This window comes from Pan troglodytes, chromosome 5 (assembly GCF_028858775.2).
Source record: "Pan troglodytes isolate AG18354 chromosome 5, NHGRI_mPanTro3-v2.0_pri, whole genome shotgun sequence".
NCBI classification, from domain to species: Eukaryota; Metazoa; Chordata; class Mammalia; order Primates; family Hominidae; genus Pan; species Pan troglodytes.
In genome coordinates this window covers 42,614,091-42,631,344 of record NC_072403.2, presented here as the reverse complement: position 1 = coordinate 42,631,344, position 17,254 = coordinate 42,614,091, and the positions used below count along the sequence as shown (strand labels likewise).

At 54.2% G+C, this 17,254-nt stretch overlaps 1 protein-coding gene across 10 annotated transcripts in view; it reads left to right on the top strand.

Moving 5' to 3' along the window:
- The window catches only part of CPNE5 (copine 5), a 99,182-nt gene extending 82,561 nt beyond the window's left edge, over positions 1 to 16,621 (top strand). For 4 of the 10 annotated variants that reach the window (XM_009451158.5, XM_001173253.6, XM_009451159.5 and 1 more), the window contains 9 exons: positions 1,122 to 1,175; positions 4,320 to 4,381; positions 9,137 to 9,183; positions 10,827 to 11,008; positions 11,890 to 12,017; positions 12,255 to 12,357; positions 13,080 to 13,137; positions 13,643 to 13,716; positions 14,916 to 16,621. In XM_009451158.5, coding sequence (XP_009449433.1) covers positions 1,122 to 1,175; positions 4,320 to 4,381; positions 9,137 to 9,183; positions 10,827 to 11,008; positions 11,890 to 12,017; positions 12,255 to 12,357; positions 13,080 to 13,137; positions 13,643 to 13,716; positions 14,916 to 15,134 — 927 coding nt within the window. In that variant the 3' untranslated portion in view covers positions 15,135 to 16,621. Of the gene's footprint in view, positions 1 to 1,121; positions 1,176 to 4,319; positions 4,382 to 9,136; positions 9,184 to 10,826; positions 11,009 to 11,889; positions 12,018 to 12,254; positions 12,358 to 12,878; positions 13,138 to 13,642; positions 14,183 to 14,915 lie in introns of those variants that run through there. The other 6 variants (XM_054685736.2, XM_054685738.2, XM_054685737.2 and 3 more) reach the window with 4 other exon arrangements.
- The last annotated feature ends 633 nt before the right edge of the window (positions 16,622 to 17,254 follow it).

Below are 17,254 nucleotides of genomic sequence, written 5' to 3'. Positions count from 1 at the left end.
CTTCTTGCTGGAAGTAGATAGCAATACTCACCCAGACAGAAGAGACCACGGTAAAGATCAGCAGACGGCTTCTGTGGGAACAAAGACAGGGAAAGGGGAAATGAGTTCACCAGAAACCAACAGGCAGCACAGGAGGTATGAAAATTGCCTGGCTTTGTTTGATGGGACATTAGGGAAAAGTTGTGCCTAGACTTCCCTTATTAAAAACAAAACAAAGAAAAACTGGTGAGGGTCAAATGAGAATACAAATACAGTAAGTGCAGAAGTCTCTTGGGGGGCCTCAGGGCTGGGTGGCTGTCGTCACTTTGCCCAGTCTTGGCCTTGGCACTACTGGGATTTGGGACTGCATCATTCCATGCCATGGGAGGCTGTCTTGTATACTGTAGGACGTTTAGCAGCATCCCTGGCCTCTACTCACCCCCTCAGTTGTGGAAACCAAAACTGTCTCCAGATGTTACCAAATGTTCCTGGGGGTAAAATCGCCCCTGGTTGAGACCGCTGAGTTAGCCACCAACAAGCCTTCTCTGAGCACCTACTCTGAGCCTAGCCCCATGATTTATCTGACACAGGTCTGGTTTGGAAGTTAAAGCTTACACTCAAAGAATAGCTAAAGAGCTTCTTGCTGCCAAGTAAGAGGGATGGTGATGGAGAGGGGAGCCTCAGAGGCCCTGGGCAGCCCTTGGGCTGGGTCCCAAAGGAGGAACAGGGGAGATTGGAATTGGCTGAGAGAGGAAGGGGGTGCATTTTGGGTGAGGGGAGCAGCCTCAACCAACACAAGGGACAGGTACGGACAGGGCCGCTTTGCAACATCAAGACTTCTTTGGCTGTGCTGGGTGGAGGGTGTGTGTGTTCCAGGGAGCAGTGGGAGAGAAGGTTAAATAAATATTCCTGGTTGATCGTGGGACCCTGGGTCTGATGGGAGAACCCAGTTGTGTAACCCAGACTCAATACCAGTCTCCCACAAATCCTCCTTAAACCCTTCTCCCCTGGCCCCGTGGTCTTCACACCCCACACTCTAATGGGGCTGGGCTTGGACCACACCCATGGGTGGTTGGAAGCCCTCAAGACCCACCCTGACTGCCTGGAAGCATGCCTTACCTGGTAACTGGTTTTTCCTGCAGGTGGTAAACCCGAAAAAGAAAATGAAGAAAAAGAAATACGTGAATTCTGGCACAGTGAGTAGCCACCCCGGTCTCTGCAGCCGGGTGTAGACATTCTGAGCCCCAAGCTAGGTCTGGTATCAGGGAGGCCCATGCGTCTGTGTGTGTGCATGGGCTGAGTGTGGGAATCAGACATCCAAGAGAGATGGGGTGGGGAGGGGTGGGGCAGATGGAGCAACAGCCAGGGGAGGGAGTTGACTTGCAGACCACACAACAGGCGCTGGCTGTATCTAGCATGAGGAATCGCAGAGACACCCACGGGACTTCCTGCAGGAAGGAAGAGGAAGAGAAGTTGTATTTATTGGGCCCCTACCCTGGGAAATTCCCCACGTCGGTGCTTTTCACAGGTTGTTGCCCTGAGAGGCAGATATTATCATCCCCTAGTCATGAAAGAGGAAACCAAGGCTGCAAGCAGGAAAGTGACTCAGCTAAGGTCACACAGCTAGAAAGTGGTAGAGATGGGAGTCAACATGACATCTCACTCCAGAGCTGGCAGCTGCTACGGGCACTGCCCCTGCTTAACCGTGACCTTCCTGGGATGACACGCCGGCCTAGTGGCTTCTGGGGGCTGGTCTTGAGGACATTCATACGTTTATTCAGCAAATACTTACTGAGTGCTACTGTGTGCCAGGCACTGTTCTAGGCACATCAGATACAGCTGGAAACAAGACAGACCCAAATCCCTGGTGCTTATATTCTAGTGGGAGGAGACAGAGAAAACACACACACACACACACACACACATGCCTGTGTGTGTCAGTTGATTATGACAGCTATGGAAAAAGTATAAAGGGTAAAGGGACAGGCAATGGAGGAAGTATTGAGGATACTGGGGAAAGGGAATTCCAGCATTCCTGCTGTAGAGAACAGCACATGCAAAGGCCCTGAGGTGGAGCTCACAGTGCATTTCTAGAACAAGCCACTTTCTCTGCAGTGCAAACACACCCAGGTTCATCCTCTCTGTGTTCCTTCCTCACTCTAGAGGCCCATGGCTAGTGCAGCCAAGCCTGGTCATTTGAGTCAGGCAGACTGTATCTCCAGACCTAGAAGAGGTCTTCAGGAGCTCTGGGGTTCCTCTGAGGAGCCTCATTTTCTCTGTCTGTAAAGTAGGACTAATAAATCATCCCCACCTTGCCACTGCACAGGGCAGCTGTGACAGACACATGGGAGATGCAGGCTTGTGAACTGTAAAATTACTCTGCTCATTCAAAGGGGACTGAACACCACTTCTTTGATTGTAACTGCTTCACAGACTGGGGCTTGGAGTCATATTTCCTTTGTCCAAGGCTGCGGTGTTTCTTAGTGGGGAGGCTGTCAGCATTTGGGCAGGAAAATTCTTCATCTCACAGGATGTTTAGCACCCCTGGCCACTGCCCATAGCTACCAGTAGAGCCCCAGTCATTATGAGAACCCCCAAAATTCTCCCACGCCTTCCTAAATTCCCCTAGGGAAGACAGCACCTTCCCCAGCTGGGAATAAAAAGGTTCAAAAACCACTGATCTCATCCAGCCTTCTTACTTTAGAGACGAATAAACTGTGGCCTAGAGAGGGCATGCAATTTGTCCCAGGTCACACAGTGAGTTGGAGACAGAGCGGGTCTAGGCCCAGGTCTCTTGACTTTCCTTTACTCCAGCATTTCCCCATCTTCATCGCGAAAAATCACCCGGGATGCAGAAAGCTTGCTGAAATACAGACGCCCAGGCCAGTTCCCTGGGATTCCACTTTAGGAGGCCCAGGAATCTGTGTTTAGTGCTTTTCATCCCTTACTTATGGTATGCAGAATCCCCTGGGGATCTTGTGAAAATGCCAAGAATCTGCATTTCTGCATTTCTACCTGGCATCGAGGTGATGCTGACGCTCTGGTCTAGGGACACTACCCTTTGAGTAGGGGAAAGTCTGCTTTCACCCTGCGAGCCCCTGGGTGAACCCATATGGTCAGGGCTGTTAGGGCATTGCTTCATCCTGGGGGTTGGAATGGGGAGTGGTCAACTGTGTCTGCAGATTAGACTTACGTGAAGAGCTAAAAAAAAAAAAAAGAAGATCTCTGAAACATTCATGTAGCCCCGGAAACTCGGCTATAATGGGTCTGGGCTGCAGGATGATCTAAGAGCCCCCAGGGCATCTCATGGTCATTAGTCAGGGTTGAAGCCACTGCCGTGGTCCACTCCTAGTAAGTCTGAGCTGCCACACTTGGAAGGAGGCCTGTGGTTCATCCAGGTGCCTAATACCTTAACCACAATAGCTGGGGGTCTTACTGCCAAGTAAAGGTGGTGCTCTCACCTGGCCCTCCCAGTGAGCCTGTAAAAACAGCTGAATCTTCATGAATAGGGGGCTCCCAAACTACCAGAGAGGAGTTCGTTCTCTTACACAGGTGAAAGGTCCTCTGCCCTAATCTTGTCTCATTTAATTGGCCTAGGATGCCAGGCTTTCATTTGTCTCCTTGATTCTAAATTGTTATGATAATGAGCTGCCAGGTAGCTGCCTGTCTTGGCAAAGCCAAAGCTAACTTTGCCAGGGCATAGGTTAAAAGGCCTCTGCTTGGGGGAGGGGGCCTGGGGTAGTCAGTTACCTCTGGGGAAAAGGATGGGCTACTTATGAGGCAGGGTCTTGGGTCTGAGAGGGATGAGATGGGACCAGTAAGATTTAAGATAAGCACAGTCCAAAGAGGCACATTTCAGGACTAATAGCTCTAGGCACATGGAAGCCTGAAGCTGGTCGGCATTGGCAGGTTGTTAGGCCTGTGCCAGGAGGGCCCCCTTGTCCTCCACACCCCACCCTAGGTCCCTGGGGCTGAAGAGCCAGTGCCCACTTAGAGGAAACTAACACCCTTGGCTTGGACCCCGGCTCCACTGACACAGATGGGACCCTTCCGTCAAGGTCAAGAGTGCAGGCTCTGAAGTCAGACACACCCTGGTTTCAGATCCCTTCTCTGCCCTGGCAGTGTCCTTGGGCACATTGCATCACCTCTTTGGGTTTCAGTTTCCTTGGCTATAAAGTGGGGATAATAATAGTACTTCATGGGGTGGTGTGGGCAGTGCATGCAGTCATGCATGCAAAACTGGCACATGCCGAGTGTTCTGTCAATGTCAGCTCTCGAATCATAACCCATCTCCCCTGACCCCAGGCTCCCCACTGACCAAGCTCCCTTTTGTTTTCAAGGTCACCCTGCTTTCCTTTGCTGTGGAGTCAGAGTGCACCTTCCTTGACTACATCAAAGGAGGGTGAGAAGAGATACAGCCAATTTCATGGGCCTTGGGGAGAGGGAAAGGGCCCCACACACCGACAGGACCGGCCCTGGCCCCACCCTGGCCTGTTCAAAGCCCTGGTTGAAGGCTGTGGTGCTGGGCTCAGAGCAAACCCTGGTGTCTGGGCTGAGACAACTCATCCAGAGCCCTGCACATCCCCAGATCCCAAGCAGCTTGGAGGGAACTCCTGAGCCAAGGAGGCTGGCCTGGGTCATGTCAGGTCTCCATGCAGAGACAGGACCTGGAGCTGGTAGGGACTCCGTGACAGAAAGCCAAGGGCTTGGGGAGGTAGAAAGAACCCTGCAATAGGAGTCAGGAGGCCCAGGCTCTAGGCCTCTCTTTGCCATTAATTTGCTGGATTCCTTTGGGCGAGTCATTTTTCTTCTCAGGGTATCAGTTTCCTCCTCTGTACACAAAGAGAACGGAATAGGTAAGTGTTAAGGTTCCTTACAGCTCTGAGCTTCTGACACCTCTGATCTGTCTGGTTGGGGGAGGGGGACAGTGATTAACCTGCTCACTGTTATTAGGGCCCTGTAAAGGCAGCGGGATTGGGGATAAGCCAGGGATTGGTCCTGGGGCCAGCAGGTGGTCAAACATGAGTTTAAGGAGCAGAAAGAACCACCAGGCACAGTGTCTAGGCCCAGACAGATGGGGGAGCCAGGAGGCCCCAGCCAGCAGCTCATGGAAAGAGCCTGGCTCTAAGGGTAGAGCCTGCCCAGCGTGCTGCCTGCCAGGACAGGTGCCAGGTCAGGGCATGGGCAGCCAAGAGCCCGCAGGTGAGAGACTGCACCTGTCTGAAAAGGAGACAGGCAGGAGCAGCTGCCAAAAGCTCATCCCAGCCAAGTGGGCCCTTGGCTGCCTGGTTCTCCAGGGCAGAGGGAGAAGTCAGGTCCTGGGAAGCCACACTCACTTTCCCATGACAACACTCCCTGCTGCCTTGAGCTTGCAGTCTCAAGGCTGCAAGCTCTCCTCCTACCCACTGAGCACACACCCTGCCTCCAGTCACTCAGGAGCTCCTCTGCTCTTACCTGCCCCTCCTCTGGGCTGACTCCAGACCCTGCCTTTGCACTCTTCCCCCATCAAAATTGCTTCCCTCTCAATCCCATTAATCAGCCACCCCTTACAGTCCATAGCACCTGGTAACTCTCAAACACCCCTCATCCTGTTTATTTTTACTTATGTTTATTTTATTTTATTTATTTTTTGAGGCAGAGTCTCGCTCTGTCACTCAGGCTGGAGTGCAGTGGCACAATCTCGGCTTACTGCAACCTCCGCCTCCTGGGTTCAAGCAATTCTCCTGCCTCAGCCTATTGAGTAGAGTAGCTGGGGCTACAGGCATGCACCACCACCCCCAGCTAATTTTTGTATTTTTAGTAGAGACGGGCTTTCACCATGTTGGCCAGGCTGGTCTCGAACTCCTGACCTCAGGTGATTCGCCTGCCTCGGCTCCCAAAGTGCTGGGATTACAGGCATGAGCCACCACGCCCAGTCCATCCTATTTATTTTTTTTCATTTGCATAGTACCCCCAACTTACAGAACACAGTGGGCAGGATCAGAACAGTTATCCCCATTTTACAGAGCTTGCCTGAAACCACACGCCTAGATGGTGGCAGGGTTCCTTCTCCCATAACATGCTGCCTTTCATTCTATAGTAATGAATCAGTCTAGCCTGCCTGACTTGCAATTAGCGGGTGGGGTGGGATGAAGATGGAGACTGATGAGTTAAAGGGCTGGATGCTGTGAGGTTTCATCGAAAAGGAGCCCTCAGAGGCTGAGCTAAGCTGGTGCCACCCATACTGGGCAGGTTATAGCCCCAGAGCCAGCCCTCTCTTTAAACTCTCTGGAGAGCCTGAGTGAGGGAGCTGGCTCCAGGGACTGAGAGCCTGGCATGCATGCCCAGGCAGGAAGCTGATGTCTAGGGATCCTCTCCTCCCTGGCCTCCCTCACCTGCCCACCTGGACCCAGGAGGAAGGGTATGGGTACTTTGGCCCCACTGTCAGAGGAGGAGCTGGTTGCTCAGCAGCCTGTGTTCTACCCTTAGGCAGGAGACACTAGGCTGCTGCGAGTAATTTTCCCACAAGAGGATCTGCTTTCCACTTGCTTCCTTTCCCAAGGCTTTTCAGAACCCAGGTCAGGGGAGGACTAGTTAGAGTAAGGCCTGCCTTTCCCCTCACCCTGTATTTGGAAGAGCCAGTCCAACAGTGTCCCTCCAGTATAGTCCCACAGGCCAGAATCATCTTCCCAAGAGTGACCCTGGGAGCGGGACTTTCACCCTCCAAATGTCTCCCTACCTCTAACAAAGACATGCGTTCTACATTCCACACTGAAGCGGGGGTGACAACAAACAGCAGATGAGTATGGTAGGTCAACTGCTGTAACACATAATTCCCTAACCTCAAGCCTTCATACCAATAAAGGTCTGTTTTTCATCTGTGGGATGGCAGGATTGGGTGGGGAGATGATCCACGCAGTCATTCAGGGACCCAGGTTCTTGCTAGCTTTGCGGCTCCTTCTATCCTACTGCCTGGAATCCTCTGGATGCTCTGCCCCCAGCCAGCAGAAGAGGAGAAAGAGGTGGGGATGACTGTCTGTGACCAGCAGACCCTGGCTGGGGTCTCCTGCTAACCATGTCCTTGACATTTCCCTGGGGGTGAGGGGTCCATGAGCAGCAGCTCAGCTGTGATCAGGTGGTTTCTGATAGGGACCTTCTGCTGTGTTTGTGACAGGGATTTTGGGCTGATAGAGCTGTGGTTTCTGATAGGCACCTTCTGCTAAATGCAAGTGAGGTGAGGCCTACCTGATCTTACATCATCCATAGCCCCAACTAAGAATTACTAGAACAGAGTTTTCCCCAGTGTGATCCCAGCCTCGTGTCCTCATAATCCCTGGATGAAGGCAGTGGACATTTTTTCAAGAGGTAGATTCTGGGAGCCACTCCAGACAAACTCAATTGGCATTTCTGGGGTGGAGCCCTGGAATCTTCTTAAGCAAGCACCCGTAGTGATTCTATGCTCACTGCCGTGTGAGAACCATAAGACTAGACTTTATCAGGGACTTGTGTTTGTCAGCTTTGTTCTGTCTGGACCCGGCAGAGAACCTAGAATGGCCAAGCCCTCAGAAAGTCTCAAGCCTGAATCTGAATCCTCAAAACCTAACTTTTTATTATAGAAAACGTCAAACACATGCAAATGTGGAGAAAAGGTATAATCAACACGCAAGTACCCTTCACCCAGCTTCAGCCATTACCACATCATAGCCAGTCTTGTTTCATGCACTCCACCCTTCATTCAGTCATTTATTATTCTTTTTTATTTTAGTGGGGTTTTTTTTTTTTATTTTTGAGGTCTCACTATGTTGCTCAGGCTGGCCTTGAACTCCTAGTGTCAATCAATCCTCCCACCTCAGGCTCCCAATATCCAATTTGAAGCAAATCCCAGCCATCATATTTTATCCCCAAATGCTTTAGGATGTCTTTCTAAAACATAAGGACTCTCTCTTTATCAAACATAACCACAATACCATAACCACACCTAAAAAATTAACAATTCCTTAATACTAAATATCTAGTAAATGTTTACATCTCCCCAATTATCTTATAGTTTTAAAATTGGTTTGTTTGAGTCAGAAATCCAGGCAAGAGCCATAGGCTGTGATTGGTGGGTTGGTCTCTTAATTCTCTTTTCATCTATTCATTCCCCCCAAGCACCTGAATGGCTTGCTAACACAGATTCCTGTACCCCACCAAGAGAATCTAATATTCAGCCAGATGTGGTGGCTCACACCTGTAATCCCAGCACTTTGGGAGGCTGAGGCAGGAGGATTACTTTTGCCCAGGAGTTCAAGACCAGGCTGGCCAATATAATGAGACCCCATCTCTGCAAAAAGAAAAAAAAAAAGCCAGGTGTGGTGGTGCGTGCCTGTGGTCCCAGCTATTCAGGAGGCTGAGGTGGGAAAACTGCTTGAGCCCAGGAGGTTGAGGCTGAAGTGAGCTGTGATCACGCCACTGCGTTTCAGCCTGGGTGACAGAGCGAGACCTCTTTTCCAAAAAAAATATTCAGGAGAGCTAGATAGAGTCTGAGAGGCCCAGCATATTCCCAGGAGATGGTGCTGCTGCTGTCTCTGGTAGTGCTTCTACAGAGTTTCCCAAAGACTGGATTTTGCTGGCTGCATCTCCTGTGGTGTCATTTAATGTGTTCCTCTGTCCCTTGTATTTCCTGTAACTAACTAGACAGCTCTGGAGCCTCAATCAGAATCAGGTTCAATTTTTTGGTAAGACAACTTCATGGGTGGTATTCTATTCTTTCTTTAGGAGATGCATAATGTCTATTTGACTCTCTTTTTTGTCAAATGAGTTTTCGTCCTGAATCTCACTCCAAATTTGAGTCAGCAATCCAATGAGACCCAACCTCACCCAGCCTACACAGGTGGGCCCAGGGGGTAGGGTTTGTGGAGGAAATAAGTGACCATAGCCACATGCCCACACAGAACACAATCATCTTCAAAGAGCTTTCCTACTGCATAACTCTTCTGATGCTCATTAATCCTTTAAGGGGGGCATAGCTGGCATTACTATCTCAGCTCTCCAGAACTAGAAAGAGATGAATGACTTCACCAAGGCCACACACCTGGCAAGCAGCAGAGCCAGGGTGGTAGCCAATGTCTAGCACTGTCCCCCCTCCCACAGCCCTGCCTCCCTCCAGGTGACTCCCCTGCTGTTCTCCCTCTTCTAGGACCCAGATCAACTTCACTGTGGCCATTGATTTCACTGCCTCCAATGGTGAGTTGGGGGATGGGTAGAGGAGCAGGGTGGGAGGAGAGAGCTTTTAAGGGCGGTGGCGTCTGGCCCTGGCTGGGACCACGACCCTCATACTCTCTGGCCTCTTCCTCACCAAAGAGGATCTACCTAGGTCTGGAGGACCAAAAATACAACCAAGATGGCAGAGGTACCTCCAGGTTGGACCATTGACATAAATCTGGGCTCTGAGCCATGGCCTTGTCCTTGAGGAACACCCAGTCTCCCTGGGGGAATGGGATTGTGTGTACTCTGGGCCTATGGAGGGCCCTGGAGATGTTTCCCCCTGGGATCAAATCCCAGCTCCTCTGTGCAGTCCAACCCACAGGCTGGAGTGGAGAACCAGAGCCAAGACTGAGCTCTGTGGTGTTCAGGGAGGCAGGATCCAGCCCAGGGACCCCAGTCCTTACCTGGCTGGGGCTGCCCTGGCTTCCTTACCTCCTCCCAATTTCTCCAGTGTCAGCCTGTGGCTGAGTCACTAGGAGCAATAACAGTGCCCAACTTTACATGATTAGAAACATCACAACCTCCCTTGGGCTCTGGGCTCTATTAGGGGTGCTCAGTGCTCATTTTTGCACCAATCGAAAATGCCCAGGTCTTGCCCTCTACAGGTGTCAGGAGCCCCTCTTATAGCTGTAAGTCCTAGCATCATAGAGCACTGGGCTATCAGAGCTGGAAGGGGCCTTAGTAATCATAACACTGAGGATAGTTATCATAATATCGATAGCATCTGTGTAATACTCACATCGATCCTATGAAGTAGAAACTATTATTGCTCTGATTTTACAGGTGAAGAGACTAAGGCTAAGGTTAAGGAACTTACCCAAGATCACATAGCTAGCAGGAGGTAGACAGGATTGGTACCTTGGCAATCTGTGCTGTACTACCTCCCATCAATGAACAAATAAGTTAAATACAGACTATATTGGTAGCAAAGAGGGCTCTGGGGGGGAAATCAAGCCAGGAAGAAGGATAGGAAGGATTGGGGGAGGCTGTAATTTTTAATAGGCTGCTTGGAAAAGATCACACTGAGGAGGTGACACTTGAGCAGAGACCTGAAGAGGCCAGGGAGCGGGCCAGGGAGTGGACATCTGGGGAAGAGTGTCCCAGGTAGAGGGAACAGCCATCGCCAAGGTCCTGAGGTGGGAATGGCGAGGGGCTGGTGAGGCTGGGACTGGCGAGTGACAGGGAGGAGGGTAGGAGATGACCTGGAGGCCAGATCATGAGTGCCTTGCGGGCTCTTGCGAGGACTTTGGGTTTCATTTTGGGGGAGGTGGAAGCATTGAGCGTTTTGGGCAGAGGAGAGGCATGATCTCTCTGAGGCGGATAGGCTCAGTCACTGCTGTGCTGGGTATGGGCTGGAGGCACAAGGGCAGAAGGAAGTGGGAGATCAGTTAGGAGACTGCTGCATCCTATAAGCAAGAGGGTGGTGGTATGGGGAGGAGGAGAGGCGGAGGAGGGATTCTGGATCTGTTTTGCTGAAGGATTTAATATGGGGTATGAGAGAAAGAGAGGAGTCAAGAATTAATAAAAGTTAGGGGTGCCCTTGGACACCCCCTTCTTCATTCTGAACCCGGGGTGACTTGGAGGGTCCAGATGGTCAAAGGTTCCCATGTCCTGTGTTACAGGGAACCCCTCACAGTCCACATCCCTGCACTACATGAGCCCCTACCAGCTGAACGCCTACGCGCTGGCGCTGACTGCCGTCGGAGAGATCATCCAGCACTACGACAGTGACAAGATGTTCCCTGCCCTGGGCTTCGGGGCCAAGCTGCCCCCGGATGGCAGAGTGTCCCACGAGTTCCCGCTGGTAGGAGGTCCCGCTGGTGGGAGAGAGGACTGACCAGGCTGGGGGTGTGGTGACAAGCTGGGGGTGGGGGGGACGTTTCCCTTCCTCTGAGCCCGGGGACTTAAGGCTCAGCCTCAGTGGAGGTAGACTGCCTGCTGTGTGTAGGGGGGCTCCAGAAATCCACTCCCTTCCCTGATCACAGATGCTGCCCCTCCATGTCTGAAGCTGCCTGCCCACAGCTGGCCCTGGCTTCCTTGTTCCTGACAAGACGCAGGTGGAGGTGGAGGCGAGCTGTGGCTGACCCATCCCTCAGGGCCCCAGAAAAGTGAACAAGGTGGTGTGGGTTGGGTATCCCTGAGTCAGTGCTGAGATGGGATGACGTGGATCTCCAGGGTGATGTGGAGCATGGCGTCATCTGGGCATCCCGAGCCCTGTGGAGATGATTGCACAGGCCACCCCTTTCCCTGGCTCCCATGAGCTGGGGACACTCAGGCACAGCAGACGTCCCTCCCATGCCTGAGGGTGCAAGGCGCTGTGCTGGGCCCAGTATGCACGTGGACAGATCAGCCACAGGTCCTTCCTGAGTTGCTGAGACCCAGCAGTCATTTTAGGGCAGAGTGGATTTACCCAAGGTTCCCTGAGGGAAGCAGCCAGGGATCTTGGGGCATCTCTGAACAGGTACAGGGAGCCGGGTAAGGAGCAGGTTTGGACCCAGCTCACCTGAAGCACGCACTGCTTCAGGATGGGCCCTGGGAGCTCCCTCCCCTGCCCTGCCACCCCACACCAGAGAAGACCTGGGGGAGCCCAGGCCTGCTGGCCTCCCCACCTGGACTCAGTTCCCACACATTGTGCACCCCTGTCCTTCCTTCCTGGGCTTAGCCTCCCTGCCCTCTGTCCCCCAGAATGGCAACCAGGAGAACCCCTCATGCTGCGGCATCGACGGCATCCTGGAGGCCTACCACCGCAGCCTGCGCACCGTGCAGCTGTACGGCCCCACCAACTTTGCCCCCGTGGTCACCCACGTGGCCAGGTGAGTGCCGCTGCCACCGCCTCCAGGCACTCACAAGGCCTCTGTTTCCACACCAGCTCTGCCTCTGGGTGGTGGGAGGGGGTGTCTCTTCCCACGCACTTGCCTTTCAAGGAGCCCTGACCCTGAAGAGATTCCCCCAAGAGCTGTCACCCTCCAAAGTGTTCAGGGTCCTTGTTTAGGGGGGAACATGCCCAGAGGTCCCGCAGACAGACCTGAGCCCACACCTGCCCCACCCAGGAATGCAGCGGCCGTGCAGGACGGCTCCCAGTACTCGGTGCTGCTCATCATTACTGATGGGGTCATCTCGGACATGGCGCAGACCAAGGAGGCCATTGTCAACGTAAGCAAGGAGTGTGCGGTGGGGGAGGCAGTTTGAGGGGTGTCTTCCTCCCCGTTAGGGGAACCCTGGGGGTGTGCCTACCTCCTTGACCTTAGGGAAATGCTTGGAGATGACTTGGGCGTGGCTTCTCATTTCCCTCCCTCACTGGGCCCCACTGCCCTCATCCACCTTCTGGCCTCTGGCTGCAGAGTCCGGTGCTGGATAGTGGATTCTGGGGGGTGGAAGGGGTGCCCAGATCATGAGAGATCTGGCTGGTGAGCTCTGTTCCCACCTCTTAGTCACGCTCTGGTCTACTCCCTCCAGACCCCAATGACTCCCTCATTAACCCATCTCTAGGACCGCTTCCCCCTTTCCCAGGCCAGCCTGGCCAGGTCAAAGGAGTGGGAGGGGAGGCTCAGAGTTGGGGAAGCTCAGGAACATGGCTCCCCAAGCTGGTGATCTCCCTGTAAGAGGGGATGGGGGTGACTCACCAAAGCAGACCTATGACCCATTCCCCCTGCCACCCTCCCTCTCTCCTCCAGGCACAGCCTGGTTTCCTTTGCTCTTTATCTCTGAGTGCCCTCCCTCTCCCTACCCCCTTTTCTGTGTTCCTCTGTCTCTCCATGTTCACTCTCCCATTTCTTTCCTGCTCACCCCTTCCTGTCCTACCCCTGATTTCTCCTTCCTTTTAACTGGGTCCCAATCGGGTCCAACCTTCCCCTGCCCCCCATGCTGTCTCCCAGGCTGCCAAGCTCCCCATGTCCATCATTATCGTCGGCGTGGGCCAGGCAGAGTTCGACGGTGAGTCCAGCTGCTGCCCTCCCCTCCTTTCCTTCCCTAGCCATGAACCCCTGCCCCCACCCCAGATGTTTCCCCAGAGGCTGTGGTCCCCTGGGAATGACCCCTCCCAAAAGAGTGAGAGCTCCCGCCTGGGCGTGTGTGTCTGGGTGAGTGTGCAGGGTGTGGGACACATTTGTTTGCTCAGGGAGGGGCGTGTCAGGTCTGGGTGTGCACCCACACCCACATCCCAAGGCTGTGGGGAGGAGGCCCCAAGTCACTTCTTTCTCCTCCAGCCCTGGGAGTCTGGGGAGGGTGGTGAACCAAAGCACTGGGCTCAAAGTCAGAGGCTCACCTGATCGGGCTCCTCCTGGCCCCTGGCCTCATTTTCCTCATCTCTAACACGGGGCATGGGCCAATGGTCTCGGCCCTGGATTGGCCTGGGATGGAAGGACAAGTCCACTCTCCTGCTAGGGCCAGGGGTCCACCGTTAATCTCACCCCACCCCATGACACTCCTCCCCTCACAGCCATGGTGGAGCTGGATGGCGACGACGTGCGGATCTCCTCCCGGGGGAAGCTGGCTGAACGCGACATCGTCCAGGTGAAGCCCAGGCCTTGCCTGCCCCATGGGAAATTCAAGAGCCCCTCTAGCCAGGCGGACCTCACACTGCCTTTGGGGGCTTCCCTGGTGAAGGGCCCAGAAGGGAGGCACTGGGAGCCCCAGAGTGGCCCAGCCACCACCGAAGGGAGTAGGAGTCAGTCCTCGGCCATGCTGTGCTCTGGGCTGGGCCCCCCTCTGTCACATCTGGGACACACTCCTAACATTGCGGGTGCCCAGCCAGAGGCCAGAACCCTCTGCCAGCCCTTCCTCAGCCTCCAGGCCTCTGTGGTCAGCCTTGTTCTGGTTTTTTTCTGCCCCTTGAAGGCCGAGGCAGTGTCTTTAGTGTTGCTGCAGCCTTCTCCAAGAATAGGCATTGCTCGGTTAACTGAATCAATGTAAGCATCTCCATGAACGGTGCAAATATAATGAGCAGAAAGATCTTTGTCCTCAGGGAATTCCCATGCAGTCACGCAGAAGAATGCACCCTCCGCAAGCACTTCCCCCACTCATCCCCTGCAGAGGAGGCCCTAGTGCTTAGGAGATGCAGAAGACAAAGCTGCATCCTCCATACCCCCTTGGTTTAAAAATTGGGGCCCAGTATCCCAGGTGTGGAGACCAAACATAAGGGGCTGGAAACCAGAGCAAGACAACCTGGGAGGTGGGACCGGCCCATGCTAAGGCCTGGAGGCAGGAGTGAGCCAGAGGAGGCGCTCAGGATGGAGGGCACCCCCGGGAAGAAGCCAGATGGGCCTGGCATTAGGCATTGGCCAGATTAGCCCCAGAGAGAAAAGGAACGAAGAGAGGCCAGAGAGAGAGGGCTCTGCTGGACAGGTCGGGGGAGACCCAGGAGGGCACGTGCCCCAGAAGTCAGGGATTCAGTTGGCATTTCGGAAGCACCTACTGAGAGCCTGTGCTTAGTGCCGAGGTGGAGAAATCGTGTTCAGTGGTGTGTCCTGGTGTGGAATAGGGCTCAGTTTTTGTTGAGTGAATGAAAGAATAGTGACTATGACTATAGTTACTGACTGCCCAAACCCAGGGAGTTGGGGGATACAGTCCCTCAGGTAACTCAGAAAGGTGGGGGGATTGAGTCAAGTGAGCAGAGGCTGGGAGGGGGGTGGGGATGCAACCCCAGGCCTGGAGATTTTGGGGGCCAGGGTCCCACAGGAGGCACTGCCTGACCCTGCCCTCCCACTTGCCAGTTTGTACCCTTCCGGGACTATGTGGACCGCACAGGCAACCACGTGCTGAGCATGGCCCGCCTGGCCCGAGACGTGCTGGCAGAGATCCCTGACCAACTGGTGTCCTACATGAAGGCACAGGGCATTCGCCCGCGTCCCCCACCTGCAGCACCAACCCACTCGCCCTCGCAGTCCCCAGCCCGCACGCCCCCTGCGTCCCCCCTGCACACGCACATCTGAACCTGGTCTCAGCAGGCAGGTGGCTGGGGCCTGGGAGAGGCCAGGCGAACGGGAGGCCAGGGCCCCAGACTCCCCAAAGCTGGCCTGCCCAACCTTTGGGACATCTGTGTGCCTGGGAGGCTGCCAGGGGGTGGGGCTTCTGAAGACCCCTCCTCAATTTCTTGGCCTCACTTATTGCCCAAACCCAGGGAGTTAGGGGGGTACAGGTGAAAGAGGGGTACACAGGGACCCAGCCCTTCTCTTCTTCCCCAATACCTGGCTCTAACCCAGCCAGGAAGGTGTAAACAATAAGGGTGATTGGGGTCCCTGTCGCCCACCCCCGGCAATCCTATTTGCTTACCTGTCACCCTGAAGCCTGGGCTTGGCCTCCTCCAGCCCCCCATCTCCGTCCCATCCTCCCATGGTGTCTACTCCTGTCCCTGAGCCCCGCCCTGTGGTCTATCCTGTGCCCGATTTCCAGTGAACCCCATGAAGCTGATGGGTTTGCAGGAAGGCCTGAACATGTGCACCCTCCCAGGGACACTGGATGCACTGGGAGCCCCGGGGACCCATGGGGTGCTGTAATCATGGACCGTAGGCCATGTGATGGGCCTGAAGTGGAGGCTGCTCAGCACAGAGCCCTTTCTGGTGCCTCTCGAACTCAGTACGATGCAAGTTCTAGACACACAGATGGCCTGTGGAGGCCTCTCCCTGGTGTGGGCCCACAGGTACTTCCATGGTTGACTCCTGGCTTCAGGAATCCCTTCCTCCCTCCAGAGGCTTCCCAGGGCCCTCGGTGCCCACGCCTCTGCCCACCTGGAGGCCTGAGTAAGGAGTGGCTCAGCCCCACGTTCCCACACTGCTCCTGCTCTTTGCCCTGTATCCCATGAGGCTAGGAGACAGGAGTCCTGGGTTTGAGCCCTGCCTCCTCCCACTGCCTAATGTGGGAACCCAAGCAAGGCCCTTCTACCTTTTGGGCCTCAGTTTCCATGTCTGTATGACAAGAGGGTTGACCAGATGGCCCCAGGTTTTCCTTTAGATCTGACGTCCTGAGGGTCATTCATCCCATGCCCAGCTCCCCCCATCCTACTCCTAACAGATGTGACCCTACTTGAGGCCGCCTTGGCTTTTGGGTCACCCTGTCCCACCCCATCACCCCAAACACACCCTAGTCCTTCAGCCTGGGGCTCTGGCATCTGAGCCCGAGCTCCTGCCCCTGCTGTGGGAAAGGTGGGGAAGAAGGGGATCTCCCTCCCGGGCCCACCCAGCTGCCTTTGCCCACTCGGGGAGCAGGTCATGCATGCCAATCCCTGTTGCCGCATGGAGCTCCTCAGCCCACTGACCTCTCCGTGCCTGGTGCAGGCCAGGCCCCCGTCTTCCGCCTGCCTCTGCTTCCCCTTCATGCATGGTGGTGGTGTTTCTACGGTGTCTGGTTCTGTGCCCGTCTCTGAGACAGTCTCTGTGTGGAATTTGCCTTAAACTGAAGTAAATTTGGTTCTTTTAGTAAAGCACGAAGTTTTTCTTTCTTCTCTGAAAAATAGCACTGACGTTGCTGCTTGACAGGGTCCAGTTCTCCTCTGTGGCTTCCTTCAATTGTTTGGTTCAGTGAGATTTACAATCAAAGGCCACGTGCCACGCTCTGTGCTAGGCATTGAGGATGCAGCCATGAACAAAGCACAGACCCTGTCCCCACACGGGGCTTACAACACACACACAGATAATATGGGAGAGACCCAGCAAACACATCAACAAATAGGCTAGTAACATCATTTCAGGTGGTGGCAAGAGTTCTAAAGACACATGAGGGAGAAGGAGGGTGATGTTTTCAATGAGGTGGTCAGAGAGGGCCTCTCAGAGGAGGTCATGGTTGAGGTGAGCCCCCAGGAAGTAAGACAGGGAGCCACGCTGATATCTGGGGAAGGGAGCTCTAAGTAGAGGGACCAGCAGGCGCAAAGGCCCTGTAGTAGGAGCTTCCTTGGTGCATTTGCAGGAGAGCGAGGCCAGTGTGGCTGGAGCTGAGTGCAGGAAGGGAAAGTGCTAGAGATGGGGTCGGAGAGGTGAAGAGGCCAGAATGCACGGGCCGCGTAGGCCATGATGAGGCCTTTGGCATTTACTGAGTGAAACGGAAAGCCATTGAGGAG